The sequence below is a fragment of the Desarmillaria tabescens genome, assembly GCF_030435595.1.
Source record: "Desarmillaria tabescens strain CCBAS 213 chromosome Unknown EV420scaffold_2, whole genome shotgun sequence".
NCBI lineage: Eukaryota > Fungi > Basidiomycota > Agaricomycetes > Agaricales > Physalacriaceae > Desarmillaria > Desarmillaria tabescens.
Genome location: NW_026848301.1, coordinates 722,024 through 744,718, shown reverse-complemented (window position 1 = coordinate 744,718; position 22,695 = coordinate 722,024). Strand labels below are relative to the sequence as shown.

The 22,695-nt window shown below is 48.9% G+C and overlaps 11 protein-coding genes across 11 annotated transcripts; 7 read left to right on the top strand and 4 right to left on the bottom strand.

The window, feature by feature from the left end:
- Positions 1 to 11: 11 nt before the first annotated feature.
- EV420DRAFT_1259792 (kinase-like domain-containing protein) lies at positions 12 to 2,064 on the bottom strand (the record flags this gene model as incomplete). Its single annotated transcript, XM_060466971.1, has 11 exons — positions 12 to 221; positions 275 to 421; positions 482 to 541; positions 600 to 674; positions 727 to 814; positions 873 to 976; positions 1,028 to 1,262; positions 1,344 to 1,510; positions 1,560 to 1,698; positions 1,752 to 1,862; positions 1,919 to 2,064. The coding sequence occupies 11 exons, from the start codon at positions 2,062 to 2,064 to the stop codon at positions 12 to 14; spliced, it is 1,482 nt and encodes a 493-aa protein (XP_060338218.1).
- A 236-nt stretch (positions 2,065 to 2,300) lies between these two features.
- Positions 2,301 to 3,443, top strand: EV420DRAFT_1635211 (uncharacterized protein; the record flags this gene model as incomplete). Its single annotated transcript, XM_060476416.1, has 6 exons — positions 2,301 to 2,557; positions 2,602 to 2,790; positions 2,840 to 2,923; positions 2,979 to 3,142; positions 3,192 to 3,333; positions 3,389 to 3,443. The coding sequence occupies 6 exons, from the start codon at positions 2,301 to 2,303 to the stop codon at positions 3,441 to 3,443; spliced, it is 891 nt and encodes a 296-aa protein (XP_060338217.1).
- A 310-nt stretch (positions 3,444 to 3,753) lies between these two features.
- On the top strand, positions 3,754 to 6,576 carry EV420DRAFT_1502031 (aconitase). The gene is made up of 14 exons (XM_060471096.1): positions 3,754 to 3,894; positions 3,950 to 3,991; positions 4,044 to 4,088; positions 4,139 to 4,204; positions 4,258 to 4,394; positions 4,442 to 4,522; positions 4,574 to 5,065; positions 5,112 to 5,257; positions 5,289 to 5,526; positions 5,549 to 5,578; positions 5,616 to 6,024; positions 6,078 to 6,228; positions 6,272 to 6,394; positions 6,438 to 6,576. The coding sequence occupies exons 1-14, from the start codon at positions 3,833 to 3,835 to the stop codon at positions 6,480 to 6,482; spliced, it is 2,067 nt and encodes a 688-aa protein (XP_060338216.1). The 5' UTR covers positions 3,754 to 3,832; the 3' UTR covers positions 6,483 to 6,576.
- A 127-nt stretch (positions 6,577 to 6,703) lies between these two features.
- On the top strand, positions 6,704 to 8,755 carry EV420DRAFT_1502030 (uncharacterized protein). The gene is made up of 3 exons (XM_060471095.1): positions 6,704 to 7,389; positions 7,442 to 8,600; positions 8,656 to 8,755. The coding sequence occupies exons 1-2, from the start codon at positions 6,872 to 6,874 to the stop codon at positions 8,565 to 8,567; spliced, it is 1,644 nt and encodes a 547-aa protein (XP_060338215.1). The 5' UTR covers positions 6,704 to 6,871; the 3' UTR covers positions 8,568 to 8,600; positions 8,656 to 8,755.
- A 655-nt stretch (positions 8,756 to 9,410) lies between these two features.
- Positions 9,411 to 10,494, top strand: EV420DRAFT_436380 (uncharacterized protein). Its single transcript, XM_060482111.1, has 7 exons — positions 9,411 to 9,598; positions 9,652 to 9,720; positions 9,779 to 9,837; positions 9,891 to 10,034; positions 10,086 to 10,131; positions 10,181 to 10,319; positions 10,366 to 10,494. The coding sequence occupies exons 1-7, from the start codon at positions 9,551 to 9,553 to the stop codon at positions 10,437 to 10,439; spliced, it is 579 nt and encodes a 192-aa protein (XP_060338214.1). The 5' UTR covers positions 9,411 to 9,550; the 3' UTR covers positions 10,440 to 10,494.
- A 1,508-nt stretch (positions 10,495 to 12,002) lies between these two features.
- EV420DRAFT_1635205 (GMC oxidoreductase-domain-containing protein) lies at positions 12,003 to 15,356 on the top strand (the record flags this gene model as incomplete). Its single annotated transcript, XM_060476415.1, has 28 exons — positions 12,003 to 12,054; positions 12,108 to 12,170; positions 12,226 to 12,262; positions 12,315 to 12,353; positions 12,406 to 12,477; positions 12,529 to 12,545; positions 12,599 to 12,611; positions 12,659 to 12,683; positions 12,742 to 12,760; positions 12,817 to 12,853; positions 12,879 to 12,924; positions 12,972 to 13,110; positions 13,160 to 13,171; positions 13,222 to 13,302; positions 13,354 to 13,645; positions 13,702 to 13,736; positions 13,787 to 13,929; positions 13,983 to 14,077; positions 14,124 to 14,146; positions 14,198 to 14,231; positions 14,298 to 14,310; positions 14,365 to 14,388; positions 14,438 to 14,567; positions 14,622 to 14,763; positions 14,814 to 14,941; positions 14,992 to 15,045; positions 15,096 to 15,215; positions 15,274 to 15,356. 28 exons carry the CDS (start codon positions 12,003 to 12,005, stop codon positions 15,354 to 15,356), a joined length of 1,968 nt encoding a protein of 655 aa, XP_060338213.1.
- EV420DRAFT_1502014 (cyclophilin-like domain-containing protein) lies at positions 15,294 to 16,657 on the bottom strand. Its single transcript, XM_060471094.1, has 9 exons — positions 16,532 to 16,657; positions 16,435 to 16,476; positions 16,340 to 16,384; positions 16,209 to 16,231; positions 16,097 to 16,158; positions 15,994 to 16,041; positions 15,909 to 15,941; positions 15,712 to 15,859; positions 15,294 to 15,659 (listed from the first exon to the last, which is right to left on the bottom strand). The coding sequence occupies exons 1-9, from the start codon at positions 16,630 to 16,632 to the stop codon at positions 15,643 to 15,645; spliced, it is 519 nt and encodes a 172-aa protein (XP_060338212.1). The 5' UTR covers positions 16,633 to 16,657; the 3' UTR covers positions 15,294 to 15,642.
- A 41-nt stretch (positions 16,658 to 16,698) lies between these two features.
- Positions 16,699 to 19,072, top strand: EV420DRAFT_435874 (WD40-repeat-containing domain protein). Its single transcript, XM_060482109.1, has 7 exons — positions 16,699 to 16,830; positions 16,889 to 17,518; positions 17,574 to 17,721; positions 17,771 to 18,130; positions 18,187 to 18,298; positions 18,350 to 18,447; positions 18,498 to 19,072. Exons 2-7 carry the CDS (start codon positions 16,914 to 16,916, stop codon positions 18,600 to 18,602), a joined length of 1,428 nt encoding a protein of 475 aa, XP_060338211.1. The 5' UTR covers positions 16,699 to 16,830; positions 16,889 to 16,913; the 3' UTR covers positions 18,603 to 19,072.
- On the bottom strand, positions 18,964 to 19,486 carry EV420DRAFT_1635202 (uncharacterized protein; the record flags this gene model as incomplete). Its single annotated transcript, XM_060476414.1, has 3 exons — positions 18,964 to 19,020; positions 19,076 to 19,203; positions 19,249 to 19,486. The coding sequence occupies 3 exons, from the start codon at positions 19,484 to 19,486 to the stop codon at positions 18,964 to 18,966; spliced, it is 423 nt and encodes a 140-aa protein (XP_060338210.1).
- EV420DRAFT_435894 (uncharacterized protein) lies at positions 19,074 to 20,225 on the top strand. The gene is made up of 3 exons (XM_060482110.1): positions 19,074 to 19,684; positions 19,738 to 19,808; positions 19,857 to 20,225. Exons 1-3 carry the CDS (start codon positions 19,526 to 19,528, stop codon positions 20,074 to 20,076), a joined length of 450 nt encoding a protein of 149 aa, XP_060338209.1. The 5' UTR covers positions 19,074 to 19,525; the 3' UTR covers positions 20,077 to 20,225.
- A 2-nt stretch (positions 20,226 to 20,227) lies between these two features.
- EV420DRAFT_435857 (uncharacterized protein) lies at positions 20,228 to 22,662 on the bottom strand. The gene is made up of 5 exons (XM_060482108.1): positions 22,522 to 22,662; positions 22,111 to 22,468; positions 21,987 to 22,057; positions 21,601 to 21,930; positions 20,228 to 21,549 (listed from the first exon to the last, which is right to left on the bottom strand). The coding sequence occupies exons 1-5, from the start codon at positions 22,573 to 22,575 to the stop codon at positions 20,374 to 20,376; spliced, it is 1,989 nt and encodes a 662-aa protein (XP_060338208.1). The 5' UTR covers positions 22,576 to 22,662; the 3' UTR covers positions 20,228 to 20,373.
- Between the last annotated feature and the right edge of the window lie 33 nt (positions 22,663 to 22,695).

The following is a 22,695-nucleotide window of genomic DNA, read 5'->3' as shown; positions in this document are numbered from 1 at the left end:
CAAGCATTATGTTAGAAATATTCAAGAATGGATTGGATAGATGGTCGGTGTCTCGGTGTCTCGGCCCAACAGGAAATCAGCAATCCCCAAAGTCTATCCTTGAGACCCCTAGCGACGACCTCACGTTCCATCGGTCGCAAAGGGTGTGCACCTTTAGAAGACTTGATAACCACTTCTGTCGTGTGCTTGATCTCTCTATAAGGTTGTTGATGGGTTAGCAGCTGTGATTTATGATCAGTCGTAGTCGAAATTGGCCCAAAGATATTAGCGGTACCTCGAGGACAGTCATCCCATACGCGTAGATGTCCGAATAAGTGGATAGGACACCTTGTCCCACACACACCTCCGGGGCGAACCACCTGTAGGAATCTGCCACTCCGCGACTTTGAGTAAAGGGTATCCCTGTAATGTCTTCAACGATCTGAATTGATAGGGAACAAGCTCGTTCAGACTGGTAAGAGAATTGAAGTAGAGTACGTACCTGAGAGAGGCCAAAATCAGCGAGAAGAGGATCTCCACGAGAATTGATGGCGATGTTGGCCTAGCATTCAAACGCCGTGAGCATGAGCCCTGGAACTGTCTGATTCATATGTACTAACTGCTTTGATATCGCCATGAATAACGGGAGGGTTCATAGTGTGAAGGACCTTTATTCCACAAGCTATACCTTTGATCTATAAATGCATATGAATCAACATCATAGTTATCAGAGATTACGAAGCTAACCAGTCGTTGATAGCTCGATGCTTCCAAGTCCTTAGTTTTCACATACTGCAGGGCCGTCCCATTTTCCTGCCAGGGACTGACCATGTATCTGTTAATTTTAATTCAGTCAGAACGGGATTATAATCAGAATGGGATGAACATCTCACGGGAATGGACCATCCTCCTGGCAAAATCCGTAGAAAGGTAAGATGTACCTTCCTTTATCGACATTCCAAATATCACTCCAAATGCCAACTTCTCTCATAAAACGCTGCAATACAGCGTATCAGTCAGGATGACCTCTCTATCGACGGCTTCTTACCCTTAGACTTTTGTCATTAGCATTGATCGACCGCACGACCTTGATGGCCACCTTCTCTCGTTGGAGGTACAGACCTTCATATATGTCCATGGCAGCCGTACCGCTCACTGGAAACTGTCCAATGCGAGTAACTTCACCAGATTTGAGATGAAAGCTAGGGAGAAGCTGTCCAGATTCCTGTTGGAGCTGCCACAAGTTGCTCGAAAGGCCAGTTATGGACACGGTCGGCGGTGATCTTATTTTCGCCCATCATCTGTCACATACGAATAAGTGAAGAGTGTAAATATGGAGCAGAGTAACAATTACTGTCTGAAACATGAGCATGAGGTTTCTAACGGCCTCGGTATTCTCAGTCATTGCGACATTCGTCATTTCTTGAGTATTTTTTATTTCAGCAAGGTACTCGACCAATTCACGTTGATCGGCCTTCCTGCTGCTCTCAAAGTCTTCTTGCCAACGGTGTATACCGACGTGCGACGACAACTGTGATTCATAGTAAGTGGGATGAATCAAAGAGCGACGAGGAACGGACTTGGAATCTAGTCATGCAGTCTGATATGATGCTATGGCATTTCTCTATTTCACGGCTAACCTCTTTTTGATGCAGGAAGGCATGTGTCCTGGAAAGCAAAGCGCAGCTTTTCATCCGTGTCTGTATGTTGGTCAAGGTGCTATAACGAAGATCTGAACAAATCGATGTATAGAATGAGAGGAGCAAACATACTCTTCAACGGCATATATTGCTTCTGTCATGCTCCCCGGAGCATTCTTCATATCCTCTCGGAAAGCGATGAGCATTTCATGGCATCGATCTCCAAGCTGCCGGGCTGCATTTCTGTAGGATATCGCTCAGAACGTTGGAGATCGCAGGTTTGAACCGTGTTCGCGTACCTATTCAAGGTGATATTGTCGCATAATTGGATAAGGCCACACAGCAGATCGACAGCGGGACACAGGCCGGGCACAGGTGCGAAATCGGCAGTAATCTGGGCTATAGTCTTGCCAAGAGAGATGAGGAGGTCGCTACGATACCCCATTTTCTATGCGCGTTGATGCTGTAAAGTGAGAAGTAAGGGAATAGAGAACAAAACGATGGGAGATCAAGCAATAAGTAGAGTAAATCATGCTGTAGGTGATGGTGGATGCTGTACAAGGGACCCTGAAGCTTCGAACAGGCGCCGCCGCCGGGATGTACAGTAATATAAGCGGCTTTCACTGCTACTCTCTTGTCGTTTCTTCTAGGTTCCTCAACATTGTCGACGTCTGCTCGTCGATGCTTTCTCTGTTTCCAGGATTTGAGCCCCAGTTGCCGTCGTTCACGTCTCTCTTGATCCAGGGACCTTATCATGCCTCGGCGCCAATCCATCTTGCTTTATCCCACACGAGTCAAGCAAACAGCTCTAGCGCCATATTTTTATCGCCATCAAATCAGCTTGTCACTGTGGCACTGAAGGAATACAATGATTCGTGGCTTGCTATTCATTCAGGCCAAGGCCGTGTATCTGAGATGTCTTCTCGCGTCAAAATGCTGTTTGTACTTTCTACATTTATTACTACACTCTGAATGAATCAAGGGTAGCTGTTCTCAGTTATCCACCGACGCCGACACACCTTGCCTTTCTTTTGGCTTCCCTTGAGGTACCGCAGCAAGGGTCAACCCATATTCTCCATCCGAAAACTACCCTCGACGCGCCTCCAGGCCTCATTATCCTCCACGAGCTCTCAGCATACTTCCTCTCTGATGTAGAGTCAAATCCCACGTCGTACGTGAAGTCTACATTGCAATATCCTCCAACTCATCTTGTCACCAAGGCACTCCTGGACGGTCTCATCCTATATGTCTCTAGTGATTAGGGCACTGTCTTTCGCGGCATTTTTATCTTCTGAAACCCCAGGGTACGAAAAGCTATGAAAAAAGCGGTTGGTGTCTGTCCTCAGGTTGTCTTTGCAGTGGTACTTCAGTAGTGCTGTTCGACTCCCAACTACATCGACTAAAGCTTCCTGTGGTGAAACAAGATTACCACTATGACAACGAAGGCCGAAACCGCGCACGTTCAGAAGCTGTGGGCCCTCTGATGCAGAAATATTTCCAGACCGTTGGTACTTTTGGGCAAGGTTAGTAGCGCAAAGAATGACCATCTGCTACTCTTATCCTTCCAATCAGACGACGACAACTCGGAGTTCCCTGTATCTGCTCTAACACGAAGACGATTGAGTTTATACAAGGCTGGACAAGACGATCCGATTAACTCTTGGTCTTGGAACGAGAAACGTAGCAGTTTGGGCACCGTCTTTGAACACGATTAGTAGCCTAACCGAGGTGCTATCGGTCGCTATGATCTGACAGTTCATTTTACTCAGTCATCTGTCAGACCTTCTACAGGGTCTACAATCGTTAAGCTACCCCCGCCACTGAGCATGTAGCCCTTGTTCTTATGATGAAAAACCATATCTAGTGTACAATTCCGTGTGTGGATTGGCATAATCAACGTAGCTTGTATGATAAATATACCAAGTCTGACCCGATCCTAGAAAAGCGGCAGGAAAGTGGATGAGATTGTGTATATCCGTTATTGCGGCGGTTTCGCGGGAACTACTTCGCGGTCGACTGCTTTTGGCAATATTTTTTTCGGGTTTACATTCGGTCCAAACGTGATTGGCTGCAAGTGAAGTCCGAAGTCCGATACCCTCGGCCGAACGACTCATTCTCACTTTGTGGAGGATCATATATAAATTGTACTCGAACCAATACGATTGCCATCTCTTGCTACGACTTCCATTCTTGCCTCTGAACTTCCACCTATCATGCCTACTGCAGTTTCTGCACCCCGCACTCTCTACGACAAAATCTGGGATGACCACGTCGTGTACGCCAGATTGCAATACCGAAATTAGCTTCGTTCTCACTGATTGCGATTATAGCGATGTACAAGGCGATGGATTGGCCCTCATATACATAGATCGGTGAGCAAACGTCTTTACTGCATAATTTCCAGCCATTCCGACACCGCTCCAGCCATCTAGTACATGAAGTAACAAGCCCTCAAGCGTTTGAAGGCCTGTGAGTCCATTTAAACCGGTAACTGGGTCCACCACCTGATCAGATCTCAGGCGGACTGCAGGGCGACCTGTTCGACGACCTGACTGTACGTTGGCAACCGTTGACCATAACATTCCGTAGGGTAGAGCTCGAAGGGAATGTAAATGTACACTGAAACATCATCCCGCAGAACAATTTCTCGAAAAAATTTGACTACTATCGAGTCTTTCGTTGAAGAACCTGATTCTCGAGCTCAATGTATGGCCTTGGAAGACAACGTAAAGGAGTTTGGTTTGACCTACTTTGGTATGAAGGACAAGCGTCAAGGTACGTCTTCTGTGATTGACACCCTTCATCCGCTCAATACCTTGTAGGTATCGTACACGTTATAGGTCCTGAACAAGGATTCACCCTTCCTGGTATCACTTGCGTTTGCGGTGATTCTCACACTTCGAGTGAGTAGAAAGACATTTCGAATTTCACAGGCTATTGACTCTTTTCTCAAGCCCATGGTGCATTCGGGTCCCTCGCGTTCGGTATCGGTACATCCGAAGTTGAACATGTCCTCGCTACCCAAACCCTGCTACAGAAGAAGGGCAAAAACATGCGCATCACAGTCGACGGTGACTTGCATGAAGGAGTAACGTCTAAAGACGTTATCTTGCATATCATTGGCGTCATAGGAACGGCAGGCGGAACCGGGAGTGTCATCGAATACGCCGGCTCCGTGTTCCGTGGTTTCAGCATGGAGGCACGTATGAGCGTGTGTAACATGAGTATTGAAGCCGGTGCGCGTGCTGGAATGGTGGCGCCAGACGAAGTCACGTTCAACTACCTCCGTGGACGTCCTCTTGCTCCCAAGGGTGAAGAATGGGATCGCGCCGAAGCATACTGGCGTACACTGAAGTCCGACGAAGGTGCCAAGTTCGATATCGAGGTCAAAATCAACGCCGCAGACATCATTCCCACCATTACATGGGGAACATCCCCTCAAGACTGTCGTTCCTATTACCGGTGCTGTTCCCGACCCATCTACGATGACAGATCCTGTCAAGCGCGCATCTGCAGAGCGATCTTTGGCGTATATGGGTTTGACGCCTAACACACCTATGGAGGACATCAAGGTTGACAAAGTCTTCATCGGCTCATGCACGAACAGTCGTATTGAGGACATGCGCTCAGCAGCCAGGGTGGTCTTGGCCGCAGGCCCCGATGCCTAAGGTTGCTCCGTGGGTGCACGCGATGATCGTCCCGGGGTCAGGTTTGATCAAGAAACACGCCGAAGCGGAGGGCTTGGACGCGGTTTTCAAACGTGCGGGCTTCGATTGGCGTGAGGCAGGGTGTTCCATGTGCTTGGGCATGAACCCAGACCAGCTTGCTCCTGGTGAACGTTGTGCGAGTACCAGCAACCGGAACTTTGAAGGTCGCCAAGGTTCTGGTGGACGAACGCACCTAGTAAGTCCTGCGATGGCTGCTGGCAGCAGCTATCACTGGAAAATTGACAGACGTTCGTAAATTCATGGGCTGCTATCGCCGATTCGAACATAGCTGCGGGTCCCAAGCTGAAGCTGGCCCAGGCGTCTGAGTTCATGGATGACGCGGTTTTGCCATCCCCAGCTCCTCAGGTTCCTTCAGTCACTCCTTCAACGGGATCTGACCTTCCTCCCGCCGAGGCACCTTCCACCGTTCAAAAATTCACTGTCGTCAAGGGTATCGCGGCACCCCTGCACATCGAAAACGTCGACACCGACATGATCATTCCAAAACAATTCCTGAAGACCCTGAAACGGACGGGTCTTGCGAATGCGCTGTTCTTTACCCTGCGGAAAGACCCACACACTGGTAAAGATAAGGATTTCATACTAAACCGCGAGCCCTATACCCGCTCCAAGATTCTAGTCTGCACCGGGAAGAACTTTGGCTGCGGAAGCTCCCGCGAACACGCTCCGTGGAGTCTGTAAGTGGCGCTTTATCGTCCTGTCAGGGTCTCCTGTGCTGATTATTCTTCAGAAATGACTTTGGCATCCGATGCATCATAGCGCCCAGTTTTGCCGATATCTTCCGTAATAACTCTATGCAAAATGGCATGTTACCTGTGGCGATACCGCAGGAGGACTGTCGGGCGCTTGCGGAAGATGCGGAAGCTGGATTGGAGCTCGAGGTGGATCTGGAGAAGGAGGAGATTCGCAGACCCTAATGGCAAGGCTGCGATACCCTTCAAGACGGATCCGTTCAGGAGACATTGCTTGTTGAACGGACTTGACGACATCGCGTTGACGTTGCAGAAGGGCTCGGATATTGAGGAGTTTGAGCAGAGAAGAAGCGCTGTGTGGCCGTGGTTGGATAGGATTTGGATACAAATCGGGCAAGATTCCTGTTGCTGCTGCGAAGAACCCGAAAAGAATGGACTGGTAATGTAGTTTTAGAATGTAAAACAAAGCTGTATTTCTTGCTTTTCTCCAGGCCTACATCGCGTTGTGATTGAGATTTGTAACGACTTGGAGCGACATCTGCTCCTCTCTCAAAGTTCTGCAATTTTACATGAAAAAAGGTTGATATACATGCCTGCATCATCATCATGCCCTGGCCGTTTTGGTGGCGAATACCCTGAATACTTGTAACCAAATTCTTCAAGAGACCTGCTTATTTTACGTTGGAGATATGAGTCATCCCCGATCGTGATCCAAAGCCAAATCGAGTAAACGCCGCCATAAGGCGTCCTTGCACATGCGACTCTCTTCATTTCTCTCCACTACCACCACCACCACGACTTCCCTATCTCCTCAATTTTCTTCCATCTTATCATGTCGCCAACGACGTCAAATACCCCATTGACTGCTCGTAGCGACACCAAAGCACAGCGAAAAGCGCCACCTGCCAAGAAGCCACAGTTGTCTCCTATTGCCGTTGCTCCAGCGTCCACCCAGAAGAAAGTTTCTCGACGGTCGAGCAAGCCTATCATAAACTGGCTCCAGCGCAAACTTGCTGGGACAGTCAGATCGAAGAGGGAAGCCCCCAAGACGAGAAATGCTATTCCTCTGCGAGGCGTGAGCAACCGGGTCGTTTCGAGCCCTTTGCCCTCGCCGGCAACGAACGGCGGGGGAATGGATCACATCGGCTCCAATAGACAGACAATATCGCTTATTGAGGACTCAGTCGACGTAGCGTCGCAGTCCAATGAGGACCTCGATTCAACAAGCGACCAGTCGTCAGTTTCAAGGCGTGATTCGGGGCGCGACTCGATGTGGTCGCCAGCCAGTGCATTGGAAGCAGATGAGGATGCGTCTATGCGTCCGTTGCCACCTAGTTCACCGCCGTCGCCGTCGCCCGTCACGGTCGTCGTCATCCTACCTCTCAAACCCTCGTACCTTCAGAAGCATTGCTGCGAGCACGAAGCCCACAACGTTGCTCAGCATCGACTTGCATGGCAACGGTATGGCTCACATCGCTCAGGCCCCAGTGACGCCGACATCTTACCGCCACCACGCCCGAAATTCATCCACTGCTACTAATCCAACACTGCTCACCAGCGCTGCATCGATTACCTTCTCGGCCCTTCCTCCTTCATCAACCTCGTTGCGAAATTCATCTACCCAGACAAATTTCTCCATTCCATCAGTTCAAGCGCCGCTTCATACCACTCATCACCCTCGAAATAACCCTCGGCCTTCATCACCGCCTCTAGACAACGCCTCGGTACTGACCCTCGCGTCATCCGCGTATGCAAATACCGGGTTTCTACGGTCACCACCCTCGGCACTCGGGGATTCTGTGTCACACTACGGCAGTATCGATGTGGAGAGCAGGAGTGAATTCGTGTTGGGCGATGATGTTGATGAGCGGGATGTTGATGCCAGTGTCAGGGCCCTCAGGCCGAGGAGTTCCAGACGCGGCAGTTGGGAGAGCGAAGTGAGCAAGTGGAGTGCTAGGATTCACGTTGGCACGCCGTCCTTGGTGAGGGACAGGAGCCTCTGGACGGCCAATAGTGTCAGAACGGGAGCGTTCAGTGCCGATGTCGATTATGAAAAGTCAGAGGAGGTCGATACCGAGGTTGAAAAAACGCTGGATCAGTCAGCAGACGCGACGTCCTCTACAACCGGCGTGGACGTGGATGCTGCAAATGTTGCTTCTCCTTCGGTCGTCAGTGATACATCGGAACCCACGCCAAAAACCGTATCTCAGGGTATCGAAATAACCTTGGCGCCCTCACCATCTACGGTACCGGCGGAAACGATAGTCCTGCAGGCAGCCAAGGCCACCACAGCCGAAGAAGTCAAGGCTGCCGCGTCTGCGAATCAGGAGCAGGTGGCAAATATGCCCAAGCAGGAGATTGATAATAATGAGACGAAGAGAGTTGTTGACACGGAGCCCCAAGTCGTTGAAGATAAGAATTTGGAAGCGGAGGAGACCTTAGTGACAGCGCCAAAGGAAGCTGCTCATCAAGTTGCGCCCGTGTCTGAGAAAGAGATTAATCCCCTCACAGTAGAGACGGCGAAGTGAAGAATATGTTCAAGGTGTTTTTGTTAACGTATGGTGAAGCATGTTCTCATTGCTAGTGCTGAATCCGAGCTCACACTTACTTTCATAGTCACATCTTTACTGTAGAACTAGTGCCTTATTTATTACATCTTTTGACCGATTTTTAAGCATTTTTAATCCGAAATCATTACACCATCATGGAAGACATCAAACCGGCCCCTTGACGACAATCGGCTGGCATCGGTTATGTTATTAAAGTTGGTCCATTGTCGTCGAGTGGCAGAGGGGACTGATTTGAGTTTGACGGTATCGTCCTGGCGGTGTTGATCCTGAACAACTTTACGCATAGAAGGACAAATTCATCTGCAACCTGCGGAACGGTAAGCGAGAATGAAGAGCCGCTGGAATTAAGGAGACGTACATCGCCTGGGAAATCGTGTCCTTGCTCGTTCATTCTCAACGTCGCAAGATTGTAGGCATCTCGGAAATCCTGGTCGTTGTCAAGTCTTGTTCGAAGCGTTTTATAAGTCTTTATCTTGTACTTTTTTTGTAGAGCTCCTACGCAGAGATGTCAATATGTACACGGTCACTTTGTGGGGAGAACGTACTCGACTTTGTCCAGAGCATTTGCTGTAAATCACACAGGGCGTCTACGGTGAGCCTGTTCAGCTCAGATACAGGATTGAGGAGATACAAGACGTGTTGGATGGCCTCTCGTCCTTGACATTCGCGTTCGAGGGAGCCCAAGTTGTGGTCATCGACATAGGGATCCTTGTAGGCGGTGGGTTTGGGCTTGACGGTGAGGTCTGCTTGAAGGATTGTCAGTGAGTGATGGCAGAGTACATGAAGGGAAAATCCTTGCTGTCTCTGAATATTATTTTGAGCATTACGAAGAACGAAAGAATGATAGGCGCCCATGCTGTGATGATGATCTTCTTTATAGTGGAAGGACAACAAGGAAGGGTGGGTCCTAGCGTGACGAGTGACAAACGGGCCCTTTTACCATGGAGGACGATTACTTTTCTATTGACTCAATATTGGCCGACAACCAGGTCCGTTCTGGCCTTTGTGTAATTTCCTATTGTTTCTTACTTTGTCGCAACAGAAAATACAATGCATTTTCAGCAAGAAGATTCCCGACCTTGGCCACCTGTGGGGAGGGTCAGAGCGCGACGTGGGTCTTGTACAACTTGCGGCGCGTCGACGACTGTTCTGACGCGTCCTGGGTACAGATTGCAGCGCAGGGCAAGTACCAGATACCAATATGGATGGCATATATCGTGATATACTCGTTGGTATCATTGGGCCCTCCTACACCCTCGACGGCGCTGATGACCTCTACAGCGATTGGGCTGATTTCAATATACCAACGCCCTTTGGGAATCGCGTTCGCAATGCACTCAATGCCGAACCTCGCAGCGTACGCCTATCTAGTCTGGTCGGCGCTGGGGGGTTATGGTATGGCTTTGGGAAGACAATAATGGACATGCACGTTCCCTTTTATCTCGCATGTCACCGTTCTCATCCATTTGCTTCTAGGCTCAGTGACGAACAGGCTAATGAAATGTCCCAGATGTTAACTAAGGTATGTACTCTTAGATACCGCGACGACTTGACAGCCAATGCTATACTAGACGTTCCGAGAGCGGCTTGTGGAGGTGATAGATCAAGCACAGCACTTCGCAGCACTAGGGCCTGCTGGTGGAGGTGGAGGGTCAACTGGAGATACTGCGCAAGCGTTTCGTGAAGGGTTGGATGGAACAGAACGCGAACGTGAGTGTCTTCTTCTTGGTTGTTTGCCTGCTGACTGGTGGCGCAGTATTTGTACTGGCCCAGGAAAGTGCCAAGAGAACAAAGAAGTGGTATGAAGATAACGACAAGGGCCGCCGGTGATAAATGTTATATGTTTTTCTTGGTTTCCTCTCCTCCTGATGGCGAGGCATTTTCTAGTTCATTGACGAACCTGTTGTATGTTGAGAGATTGTACGCATATATTCTGTTTAAGGCTACGCACCATTTTACACTCGCCCAGAGCGCCAGCTCTATCCCAATCAATCCAATGAAGTGTACGTTGCCTGATGTGAGGAACAAAAGGAGTACGAGCACCACAAGGAGGGCGGCAAATGAGAGGTCGAGGATAAGAAGGAATGTCGGGTGCAACGATGAGCCTGGCGTAAGAATCTGTGACAGGAAATTCTCTGAAACGTCCACCTTGTCGTTGTCGATGGGCTGTTCAGCTTCCATCGTGACCACTGACTGTCGACTACAAAGAAGAATCGGACACGTGACGTCGACCGGCTTTCTTCGTGCCCACCGCCACCTCGCCGCGTCGCTCGTCGTACATGGACTAATAGACTTTCTGGAATAGTTGGGATTATACTCTGTAGGTGAGCATCGAGTTACAGTTGAATACAAAGCTAAAGCGGCGACTTCACAGTGGTTACATACCCGTGTACCGTTAACGTACCCCAATGCACCCGTTTACTGCTTATCGTTGCCGACTTCTCTAGGCCTTCCTTTACTGAATGCCCCAATTGATACGGCTCAGAACGCGCAGCTTGATGCTCCAAGAAAAGATGTCCATACCACGGGATGGTTGTCCTGGTAGAAAATGTACAACCGGGGAGAATGCTGTCATCTGACCGATATCGCATAGCATCGCGCTAGGTAATCGGGGTAGGAAATGCTTCCTTTGTATGCAACCCGCTATCTCCACCTTCGCGCCCGTGGGACTAATACATTCAATCGTAGACTCCAATTCACCGCCAGTCCAGGATGAACTTTCTGCCATCAATAATCAGCTGACGAAGCTGCCTAATTGCTATCCGGCTCTCAGAGGCATGGGACGAGATCATTGATGCGCCGCCATTGTATGTAGATAGGTATTGACGAGGGTCGAGTCATGGGTATGTTCAAAGATTTCTTTGTCGTTCCTTTTTTTGCACATACGCTAACGGTATTACTATCGCGTAAATTGGGGTAATCAATTACATTCCCCAGATTTCCCCACTTTCGAAGCCCGGGCATCATATCGTCGTCCTCGAGCCGTCTTCTCATGATCTCACATCGGATCCCTTTCACACGTCACTCCTCCTAAGCTACTTTTGCCACAAGTCAGTTGACGATGTATGCATACTCGTCGCAAGAGATACCAAGTCACGATGCTAGAGATGCCCTGAAGCGTAACCCCTACGTTTTCCCCATGACGACTTCGTTTCGTGGTTATCTTTTCATAAACTATCATCTGACGACACAAACCTGCCCGGTTCCCGTCCCAGTAATGCTTTGAACTTTGAGTGGTAATACCGATACGTACTGCCCGCATGGTCAGGATCAGATCTCAGCCCACCAATCATACTTTTCTCCTCCGCGGAGCTTGGAATGCAAGACATATAAATACTAAGAGGGCTTAGTTATCCCACCTCTCAACTCTCGTTCTCTTGTCTCTGTAGCTCAATGGGTCACCCTGAAGAAGTCGATGTTATTGTAGCAGGAGGCGGTCCAGCAGGTCTGTCTTCTGGCTCACTCTCTTCGTCAGATGGGTGACGTCTTTGTCAACAGGATGCGTCGTCGCTGGCAGGTTGGCCTACGCCGATCCCACCTTGAAGGTCATGCTCATTGAGGGTACGTGTGCACTCTATTGGCGTGTACATATTCTAACATTTTCTCGTCTATCCAGGAGGAGCCAACAACCGTGACGATCCTTGGGTATACAGGTAAGCCAAGTGACCGCTCACCTATGTCATAGACTAACCTATGATTCACCAGACCCGGAATCTATGTCAAGAATATGCAGCGCGACGGGATGTAAGTTACGACCGTCTTAAAAACCTCGAACACCACTGAAGCCATCTTGTAGTAACGACAAGGCGACCTTTTACACAGATACTCAAGAGTCTCCCTACTTACGAGGCCGACAAAGCATCGTTCCGTAAGTGTTCTATCCTATTACCTGAGGGGACCCTAATAACCTCTGTTCTAGATGCGCCAATATCCTCGGTACGTAGTGTACCCTCGTTCCATCAACCACTCAATTTGACAACGTTTCGCAGGCGGTGGAAGCAGGTATTTTTATGTCTGTATGCATTGTCAAATCGCTAAGATCACAACAGCATAAATTTCCAGATGTACACCAGGGTAGGCTACTTCCAGTTTTACACCGGCCCACTTGACTAATCATATGCATGTCCACAAGGCATCCGCATCTGACTGGGGTCGGTTTATGTTTTTAAAGACAGTAGATAGAGTTGATTTAACCTTTGTTTGACAGACGACTTCAAGACTGAGGGTTGGGAGGCCAAAGGCACGTAGAGCAATTTCTAAATTACCCAGAATATTAACGAGAGGCAATATAGATCTCCTGCCTTTGATGAAACGAGTCAGTTCTTTTTCAAATCTCTGGAGTCACAACTCACATCCTGATAGCTGGAGAACTACCAAAAACCTGTTAACAACGACACGCACGGATATGACGGCCCTATCGCCATTAGCAATGGAGGGTCTATCACTCCATTGGCGCAGGACTTTTTGAGGGCGGCAGATGCTGTGGGTATCCCATTCAGCGGTATGTATAGTTCTTCATGGTGGAGCTCTGGGACTAACTACATTCATAGATGATATCCAAGGTACAACACTATGGACCCGCTTTCTGAGCGTGACTAATATGCCGCCGCAGACCTTGATACATCCCATGCCTCGGAGATCTGGGCCAAGTACATTAACAGACATACAGGCCGACGTAGCGACGCAGCCACTGGTAAGTCGGTAGTTTATCACGATTAACAGACTAATGACCTTCGATTCTCAGCTTATGTTCACAGCGTCATGGACGTCCAGAACAACTTATACTTGCGCACCAACTCCCGCGTTTCCCGAGTCATATTCGAGGGTAACAAGGCTGTTGGAGTGGCGTACGTGCCTGCTCGCAACAGGGCAGACGGGGGCAGGCTCTGTGAGACCATTGTGAAGGCGCGCAAGTATGTTGTCTTGAGCAGTGGGACCCTTGGAACGCCCCAAATACTGGAACGCTCCGGTGTTGGCGATGCGAAATTGCTTAAGAAGTTGGATTTGAAAGTAGTCAGTGATCTTCCTGGTGTTGGGTATGTATCCATCTTTTACCCTTGTGCATGTGTCGCTAACGTTCTGCGAATTGCAGAGAGCAGTATCAGGATCATTATACCACTCTTACATGTAAGTTCTCGAAGACCAGTACTGACAGTTCCCAATTCTCATAATTAAAGTGTACCGCGTCTCGAATGAGAGCTTCACTCTAGACGACTTTTTGAGAGGAGACAAGGAAGCCCAGAAGGAGCTGTTTGCAGAATGGGAGACGAGTCCTGAGAAGGCCAGGTTGTCGTCTAATGCTATCGATGCAGGTTTCAAGGTATTGCCTCTCTTGCTGCTACCTTTCCACCCTTTCACGACGTGTTGCGTTAGATTCGCCCGACCGAGGAAGAGCTCAAGGAAATGGGTCCGGAGTTTAATGAGTTGTGGAACAAGTACTTCAAGGACAAGCCCGACAAACCGGTTATGTATGTGACCTGCGGAGTCGTTTTAATTCTCTGACCGCTTCCTCAGGTTCGGTTCAATTGTGTCAGGAGGTCAATGATTTCCGCACCGTTAAGGGACTTGAAGCTCACATTTTCCTGAAGCTTACGCCGATCACAGTCTTCTCCCTCCTGGGAAGTATATTACTATGCAAGCATTGTCATTTTTCAAGTTTTACCTACGTTTTTGATACTATTTAAACAGGTTCCAATACCTCGTCTGTATCAAGTGATCCCAGCCTTTTTGCATTACTGATTTTCTATCTTCTCAGGAATACCCTGCCAGCCGTGGAAAGGTCTGGAGGTTGTGATAATAGCCTATAACCATTGACACGCTCCAAATAGATCCACATCAAGTCACAGAACCCATACCAAGAGCCTTTCTTTGACAGTGGCTTCATGAACAATAAAGCCGACTTCGCCCCGATCCGTTGGAGCTACAAGAAGACTCGTGAGGTCGCTCGTAGGATGGATGGTGGGTGCATTGACTACATATTAATATCTCCCAGTATCTCATGAGCGCGAATAGCCTTCCGAGGAGAACTTACTTCCCATCATCCTCACTTCCATCCTGCGTCGCCTGCTGCTGCCAAGGATATAGACATCAGGACGGCGAAGGAGCTGCTCCCGGACGGATTTACTGTTGGAATTCATATGGGCACTTGGCATAAGTGAGCGCCATGGTGACTAGTTCGAAAGTGTTGACCATATCGGTATGTAGACCGGGCGAGACATATGACGCGAACAAGGTTCACGAGGACATCAAGTACAGCGAGGAAGACGACAAGGCGATCGATAACTGGGTCGCTGATCATGTCGAGACGACCTGGCACAGTCTGGGGACATGCGGTAAATCCTCAACGCCATCTATTTTCACTTCCTCTGACCTACTATCCCAGCCATGAAAGCCAGAGAGGAAGGCGGAGTCGTCGACAGTCGTCTTAACGTATATGGTGTGTGCATTGTCCAACGACCGCGTCAATGTCCTGATTCCTTTGCGCAGGAACTCAAAACCTGAAATGCGTGGATTTGAGCATCTGTCCTGACAACTTGGGTACGAACACCTATTCCTCGGCTCTGTTGGTTGGAGAGAAGGGCGCCAGTCTTTTGGCGGAAGACATGGGTACGAATTACCCAGCAACGAAATTATATTTCCCTCGCTAACGATTGGTGTTTTATAGGCCTCAAGATCAAGACACCGCATGCACCTGTACCACACGCGCCAGTCCCGACAGGTGCGCCTATGACCCAGCAAGTTCGATGAAGGCTTTGACCTAGATATCTATCTACCTCTTCATTTTCATGTGCCTGTAAGATTACGTAGTTTGTGGTTTGTAAAAGTAAGAATGAAAGTACACAACTATCCTGCGTCCTCTTCTGTGGATACTGTGATCGTTCAATTCACAGAAAACTATACCACTCACCTATGGAGCTAGAGCTCTGCATGTTTCATCATATAACACGTTCACTGAAATGCATGTGTTTGCATTGTTTTTTTTTAGTCTGTAACAGTTCTCATATTATAAGTACAAGGGAAGCAAGACCGGTGTCTACATCTCTCCGCATTCTACAAAAAATTCAACATAAGCAGCGGTGCACTTATTTATGACATTTCTCACCTGTAATCTTAACGAGGAGCTTTGGTCTGTTATTGGGACCTGTGGCCACATTTTCGATTTTTCTCAGTGTCAACATACCGTCGATAACTCTTCCAAAGACAACGTGCTTTCCATCCAGGAAATCACATTTTGCCGTAGTAATGAAAAACTATAGACGTCTGGATTAGCAATATTGTAACACAGTATAGATTATTTACCTGACATCCATTGGTATTAGGACCAGAATTTGCCTACCAAATCTTGTCAGTGTTCTGACTTTGAGAGAGATGCGTCGACGCGCACCATCGAGAGGAGACCGGGTCCTGTATGCTTCTCTTGAAAGTTCTCATCCTAAGTGAGCATTGTGTGATTAAGCTACGCCTCTGAAGTGCCCCGAGACACTCACCGGGAACTTGTCTCCATAAATCGAGAATGACCCAGTACCATCACCCTTTAAAAAGTCACCTCCTGGTCGTTCATCAATACTTCAGCCTTTGAGCATCGAAAGGTATATATACCTTGACACATAAAGTTCGGCACTCTGTATGCAACATTAGAATTACCATTTGAAGAGCAGACGGGGAATCCTACACTCTAGATATGAAATGAACAAACGGTAAATACTAATCGCGGTGAAATCTCTGCTTGCCTGTGAAATGTCGCGTTCTTATATCCTTGAGGTCGTGAGTTGACCCTGGCTGACACGTCAGCGAGGATAAACCAAAAAGATTGTAGTGTAGTTACCTGTATTCACCGGTGCAGAGTTGCCTGAAGTTCTCAGCCGTCCTTCACGACATGGATTTCAGTAAAATTGGAAGATGTAATCACTTCATATGCGCACTTTGGTACAATATCGCTAAACAGCTCCATCTTGAGTCTCCCTGCTGGCGTCTCTCCAATGTTGATGTCCATGAAAACAACAGGTCGCGTCGTCGATGCCATTATTTAATGGGTGATGAGTAGAAGGTGAAGAGGCTGCTGACGTAACGAGAGATCTGCTGAAGTTCGGCACCTTCGGACCGACTGTAAATTTACTTGTCACCACCAACCACCACCAACTATCGCGCAGAAAAGTTTTATATCGCGCTGGCCTTCTGTGATTTCGTCAGATGTGAATGGAGATGAGCACTCAAATTCATGGTATAGTATTCCAGTAGCGACCCTTGCAAGTCTTTCTCTTTACTAACCCCACTTCTAGTAGATTCTTCTTAGTCAATCAGTCGATGGCTCAATCTGACCTCAACAATTCTCACCATGGGCTTCCAAGCTTCGAAAGGCCAACACCGTCATCTGGTGTACCTCAAACCGTCCTCTCGTTCTCATCTGGATCTCTGTCAATTTTACCTCGCGAGAATTTGTTGATTCTCCACCCGCCTACGAACCATGCCGCATCGAAGCCCCCTCCCCGAGGTTTTGTGTCGGGCACCCTATCGTTTCAGCATCCATATGCCAGCCAGATCCCACCTGACCCCGAGCCTAAACCTTTGAAAGATCCTTATTGCCAATCAGTTCCACCCCTTGAATCCAAAAGTATCAACATCAAGCCGGACGATAACGATACTGCCATTGTATCAGGGTCGCTCCTCCCACAAGTCAAAGAAAATGCAGAAGTCACTAAGGACTTAGTCGTTGACTCCATATCCTCGTCTGTCGACGCGCGCGCGCCACAGTCGGCCACAGATCAATTTGTTTGCGAAACACTGAGGCTTCCGGTCGGCGAACAGTATGACAAAGCGCGGCGTGTTCTGCAGCATCCTCAATTTCCGACATATTTGGCAGTCTCGATGTACGGCACTCTAGAAGAATTCGAGGTGACGCCTAGCTTGAAGTACGGTCATTTTTCCCGTGCTGCAGAGTCTTCCTCTTACTCACTAGTATCGTAGACATCGTCCGTCAGGTTATATACCCACCCTCCTCAGAGAACCTGTTGATGATGCCTGTGTTCTGTCCAACGGCACTCGCAGTGTGGTCATTTTCAGCAGATTGCAGGAGAGTCACCAATTATCTGCAGTTCATATTGGCCTCCCAGCTGTCAGTACACAATTCAAACCTATTCTACCTTGAGCTGAAATATCCCTAGCCTCCCTTGACTTTTACTAGGCCCTGGAATAAGGCGAAACGAGCCGGAGTTAGCTCCGTGACTGCTATGATGCAACCCCTCATGTTTGCGACTGGTGGATATGACCATGTTATTCACCTCTGGGAAGTCAAATCCGATTTTTCTGCAGCATCTCCAAAGGTGCTAGCGATGAAACACAATTCTCTCGTGCAATCGCTGCTTTCAATACGAGACACCAGTCATAAACTCATGTCGGGTGGAGCGGATTGTACTATCAACCTTTACGACCTAGCTTCTGAGCGCGTAGTGAATACCTTGAAGACCTCAAATATAATCTACCACTCTCATACGACGTCCTCACCCTTTTGCACTTTGACAGAGGTGCGGCATTATTCTCTTCTATCACTGAAAGGCGACAAACTAACCTTCTACTCAAGGTGGCGCATCGAGACCTCCAGTTCGAATTACGAGATCACCGAGTGGTGCCAGAGATCCCAGTTCAACGATTTGGCCACTCCTGTGCACAAGTCAATGGACGGTATATAAGAGGTTTGCTTCTATGCACGACATATGCGCTTTCAATGCTCAAAATTTTTCCAGGCGCTTCTTTGCCGTCAGGAGGACTATTTGCTTGTGGAGACAGAGACGGAACTGTTCGGTTATGGGACCTGCGCCGTTCGAACAAAGTGATAAAAGAGGTGCATACGGCCTACATCCTTCTCGCACATGCGTTTATTTTTTATTCCAGATATCGTGTTCTCGTGGCCAAAAAATCGTTCATGTGGTTCCGTGCGCTGACACGAAGCTGCTGGCCTGTTCCGAGAATGGCCAGCTTTTTGTATTAGAGTATTGATAGTCGATCTTTGCGGTGGTAGAAGGCTGTTGCTTTTCGTCAGAAGCCATTATGGAACAGAGTGCTGCATATTGTCGAATCTGAAGGGTGCATCTAGTCCCGTAGCGATGGTCAATTTGCAATGTCTTTGTCCCAGGCAAGCAGTCCTGGACTCCGCTTTACCCCAATGCTCTGATAACAGATATTTTGAGAACCTCTGTATTTATGAGTAGACGTCGCTCATAGAAATACAGGATTCGGAAGAGAATTGTTGTCGTGTATATCATGTAGAAGTACTCGAATTATCTTCACGAAACTCGATGCAGCCAACTGGAGCCTTCGCTCAACAGCGGGGTGGGCAATGGACTGTGGACCATACTCTTCAATCGTCGCTTGTGGGCGGTTTGCCGAACACGTCCATAATTTCCTGTTGAACTTCCTGAAGAAAAGGTTTTTGACTAATGCCCCAACGTTGATCACAACACGACACTCACCTTGGAAGAAAAGTCAACGCCAACCTTCATGCACTCGTCATTAACCTTCTGAAAGGCAGCCCTAAATTCTGGATTCATGGCAAGCTTGATCATTGCCACCTTGGACGGCGGTGTTCTGTAGTCAAGCCCTGGTATTTATAAGCCTAGGATACCCAGCAGAGCAAGATACACACCCTGCTTTTTAATGAATGCGATAAAATCATTTAAAGCGCCAGACGCATCCGGGTTATCCCGCAACGCCTTGAATATAGTCGTGTTCTGGAACTTTTCAAATTTTGCGAGGTCCTCCGGTGACTCGGATGAAGGTGTAGCGAGACGTCGAACGCTCGTCGAGAAGGGGCGAGGAGTGTAGATAGCACGATGGTGTAGAGGCCGTGCGATACGAACAGTGGTGCCCAGTATTCGCTGCATCGTCGTGGTGGAACGGAAGAAGAAAATCTCGGGCGCGTCATGACCGGCAGGCAACATTTGACAAAATCGTCGGCTTCAAATAAAAGACAACGAAACGAACTGCCACCATCTCTTGGTTCCTCCATGACCACCGCTCGCGTCCGCCGTGAAGAGGACGTACGGCATGCAGAGGATCTTCAGACAGAGGCTGGAATACGAGTCTGTTTCATTCCTGCTAAGCTTTGTCGACAAAAGGTTCAACATATCTTCAGGTAGCTGCACGAGCGACTGCAATTGGTCTTGGGATCTCTATCATTGCACATTATGCATGGCCTTGGTACAGGTGCCTGTCTTCTCCGTGCTGTCTGGTCGTCCAACTAACTGTCAGAAGACGACAACCAATGTCCTTTAAAGGTTTCCTTGTCGGAGCCTCTGGTGTCTTTGGCTTGGTATTCGGGGCTGAACATGCACTCCTTGAATACGAAGCGGAACGTCGTGTGCAGGAAAACACCGTTCGCAGACAGGCTCGCTTAGAACTTACCAGGCGCGGAATCGTACCGACAGAAACCGAAATCAACAAGTGGAGGTTAGCAAAGGAATCGGAAGAGTAGTTCATAGCATCGACAGCAAGTGCAATTGGATACTTATAGTCAGTATGTTCCTATTAGTTTTCGACAATAACAGAACGCTGGGATATGTATCAATGTCCTAAATATGTGTATTAGTTGATGATTGATGCATGCAGGGCTATGTCCAATGGAGGATGATGGAAAAGACAATTATAATCAGCAGAAACACAAAAGCCATGACAGGCCGTGCCGTATCACGCCCATCCTTGCGGCGGGTATGACTGTTGGACAGGCATACTCGGAGGCACCCAATGGCCCTCAGCATCGAGTTGAGGCGGTCTAGGAGGAGGTCCCGGTACGTACGGTTGAGCCGGAGGCCCAAACTTTGATGGTGGTGGCGGGGGAATAGGCAACGGGTGAGCATTCTGATGGTAATCTCCAGGCGGAGGGGGAGGAGGGAGGAATAGGGAGAGCTCCACGTGGTGGTTGCTGCTGCTGTTGGCTCTGTCCAGGTGGCGTCGGTAGGCTGGCGCGACGTCGAGGAGCGTGAGGCTCATATTGAGACACAGGTGGAGGCGGCGGCGGCGGCCCGACAGGCTGAGGTGCTTCCATATAAGAACGGGGAGAACGGGGAGGTGAATTGTTTTGGAGAGGTGGAGGTGGTGGTGGAGGAGGCGGCTGATAACCATTTGTAGGCGGGAACATCACGCTATTCGTCTGTGACGGACTATAAGCGCCATACTGCGGCTGATTCACTGGAGGCGGCGGCGGATGAACTTGCGGAGGCTGTTGCGGCTGCGGCAGAGGTCTTGATCCAGGGCCTTGGCTTGTGGACAGAGAAGAACTCGCAGAGATTGGTTCCTGAGACGGAGTTGATGTCACTGGATAGCCGGTATAAGACTGTTGTAGAGGAGGATGCGGTGTCTGGGACAACATATGTGGCATATACGGCTGCGCAAGGGGCGTAGGCGGTGCCGGTGTATATGGGTATGAGTACTGTGTCGTGCCCGGATAAGGTAACGGGCCATCTAAGATGCTGGACGAAGGCGAAGACGAAGAAGTAGGCAAGGGCATCAAAGCCGGAGTCTGAGGTGGCATAGGCGTAAAACTTTGCTGAGGGGGAAAGTGGTTTCCGGTGTAAAGAGTCGGGATAGGCGTATGAGACAAGGGAGGTGCGAAACCTGAAGGCTCCGAAGGATGAGATGGAAGGGCACGAGAATGAGAAGACAGTGGCATGAACCCTGAAGATGAAGTAGGAACACTATAACGTGGTCGCATCGTCGATTTGGCAAAACTTGGTGTTGGGGCCATTTCATAAGGCTGTTGGTATGATGCATGTGCTGGGTATGGCAAACCAGGCTGTGGTGGAAGAGTACTAGGAGGCATTGAACCGTAAGTTGACACGGAATCAGATATGCTTGGCTCATAACCATACGCTGATTCCGGCGGAAGAGACGAAGAATGTGGGGGAAGAGTTCCTCGAGGACCGTACAAACCAGGCGCAGAGGCTATAGGCTGAAGGCATGGTTACAGGTTGTGTATCAAAATATCAACTGAATCACCCACCGGGAAGCTCTCGCGTCTCTTGGAATCGGACAAAGCGAGGTTCCCAAAATCATTCACTACACTGCTCATGGACGTCAATCTTCGCTGCCTTTCATAAGGAGGGTTATAGAGATCAAGCCGCGCCAACGAGCTCGACGGTCTCAAAGAAGACGCTGAAGATATTGATTCCGACTGTCGCCGATGATGATTAGGCAATACGCTCGTAGAGACAATCCTGCCAGAGGGCGCGCCTTGACCATTAGGCGTCGACGATTCGCCTACAAACTCTCCCGGGCCGGCGTAGTTTTTGTCTTTGGGCTTGGGCTTCGTCTTCTTTGCAGGAGGAGCTTCCTAGAGATAGTGCTTAGGCGAGATGCGACACGACTCAGATTAGAGAAGAGACATACATTGGAATAAAATGTCAGCTCCAAGTAGACTTGACCAGCAAATCGTTCTTTGTACATCAAGGTGTAACATTCTATACATTCATTAACGATGATAAGTCAAAGGAGGAGCCTGACGTTTGCTCACCATCCTGTTCACCCTTGGTCAGCACCGTCGTCAGATCCACCATTGCCTCTCCAACGAGCTCAGGCTCTCTAGCGTCATCCGCGTATACCGCAAGCTTGATTACTTTTTTCGTCTTGAACTTTGTTGTTGACTTTCTGAGTGGAGAGGTCCCGTTCTTGGAGGGCGGTGAAGGGGTCCGGTCTGCTGTGCGAGCCAATTCGTCTTCAACATCCTCAAACACGGCAAACCGAAGCTCTTCATCCCACTCTGGATGCTGGCCACCGCGTTTGATCGTCTTTGTGCGTCCTTTTCTTCCTTCAAACTCAACAGAGCAATAGGGATCTTGCTTCCCTATGTGCCTCTTGTTGGTGAGATGATTCTGGTAGCGTCGTGTTAGTCGACAGATGGTAATACAGGAGTAGAGAACCGTACGGCTTTGACAATGACGACAATGAGAGTACCAATTTCGCGGGGAGTGGAAGACATGATGGTGGGAAAGAATATGCCACCAGGGAAGAAAGAAATTCTGTTCTACGTTGAGAACACCAGCATGAGTTATATAAAGGATCGAAACTGCGAATGGAGGTAACGTCACGTCACGGCATT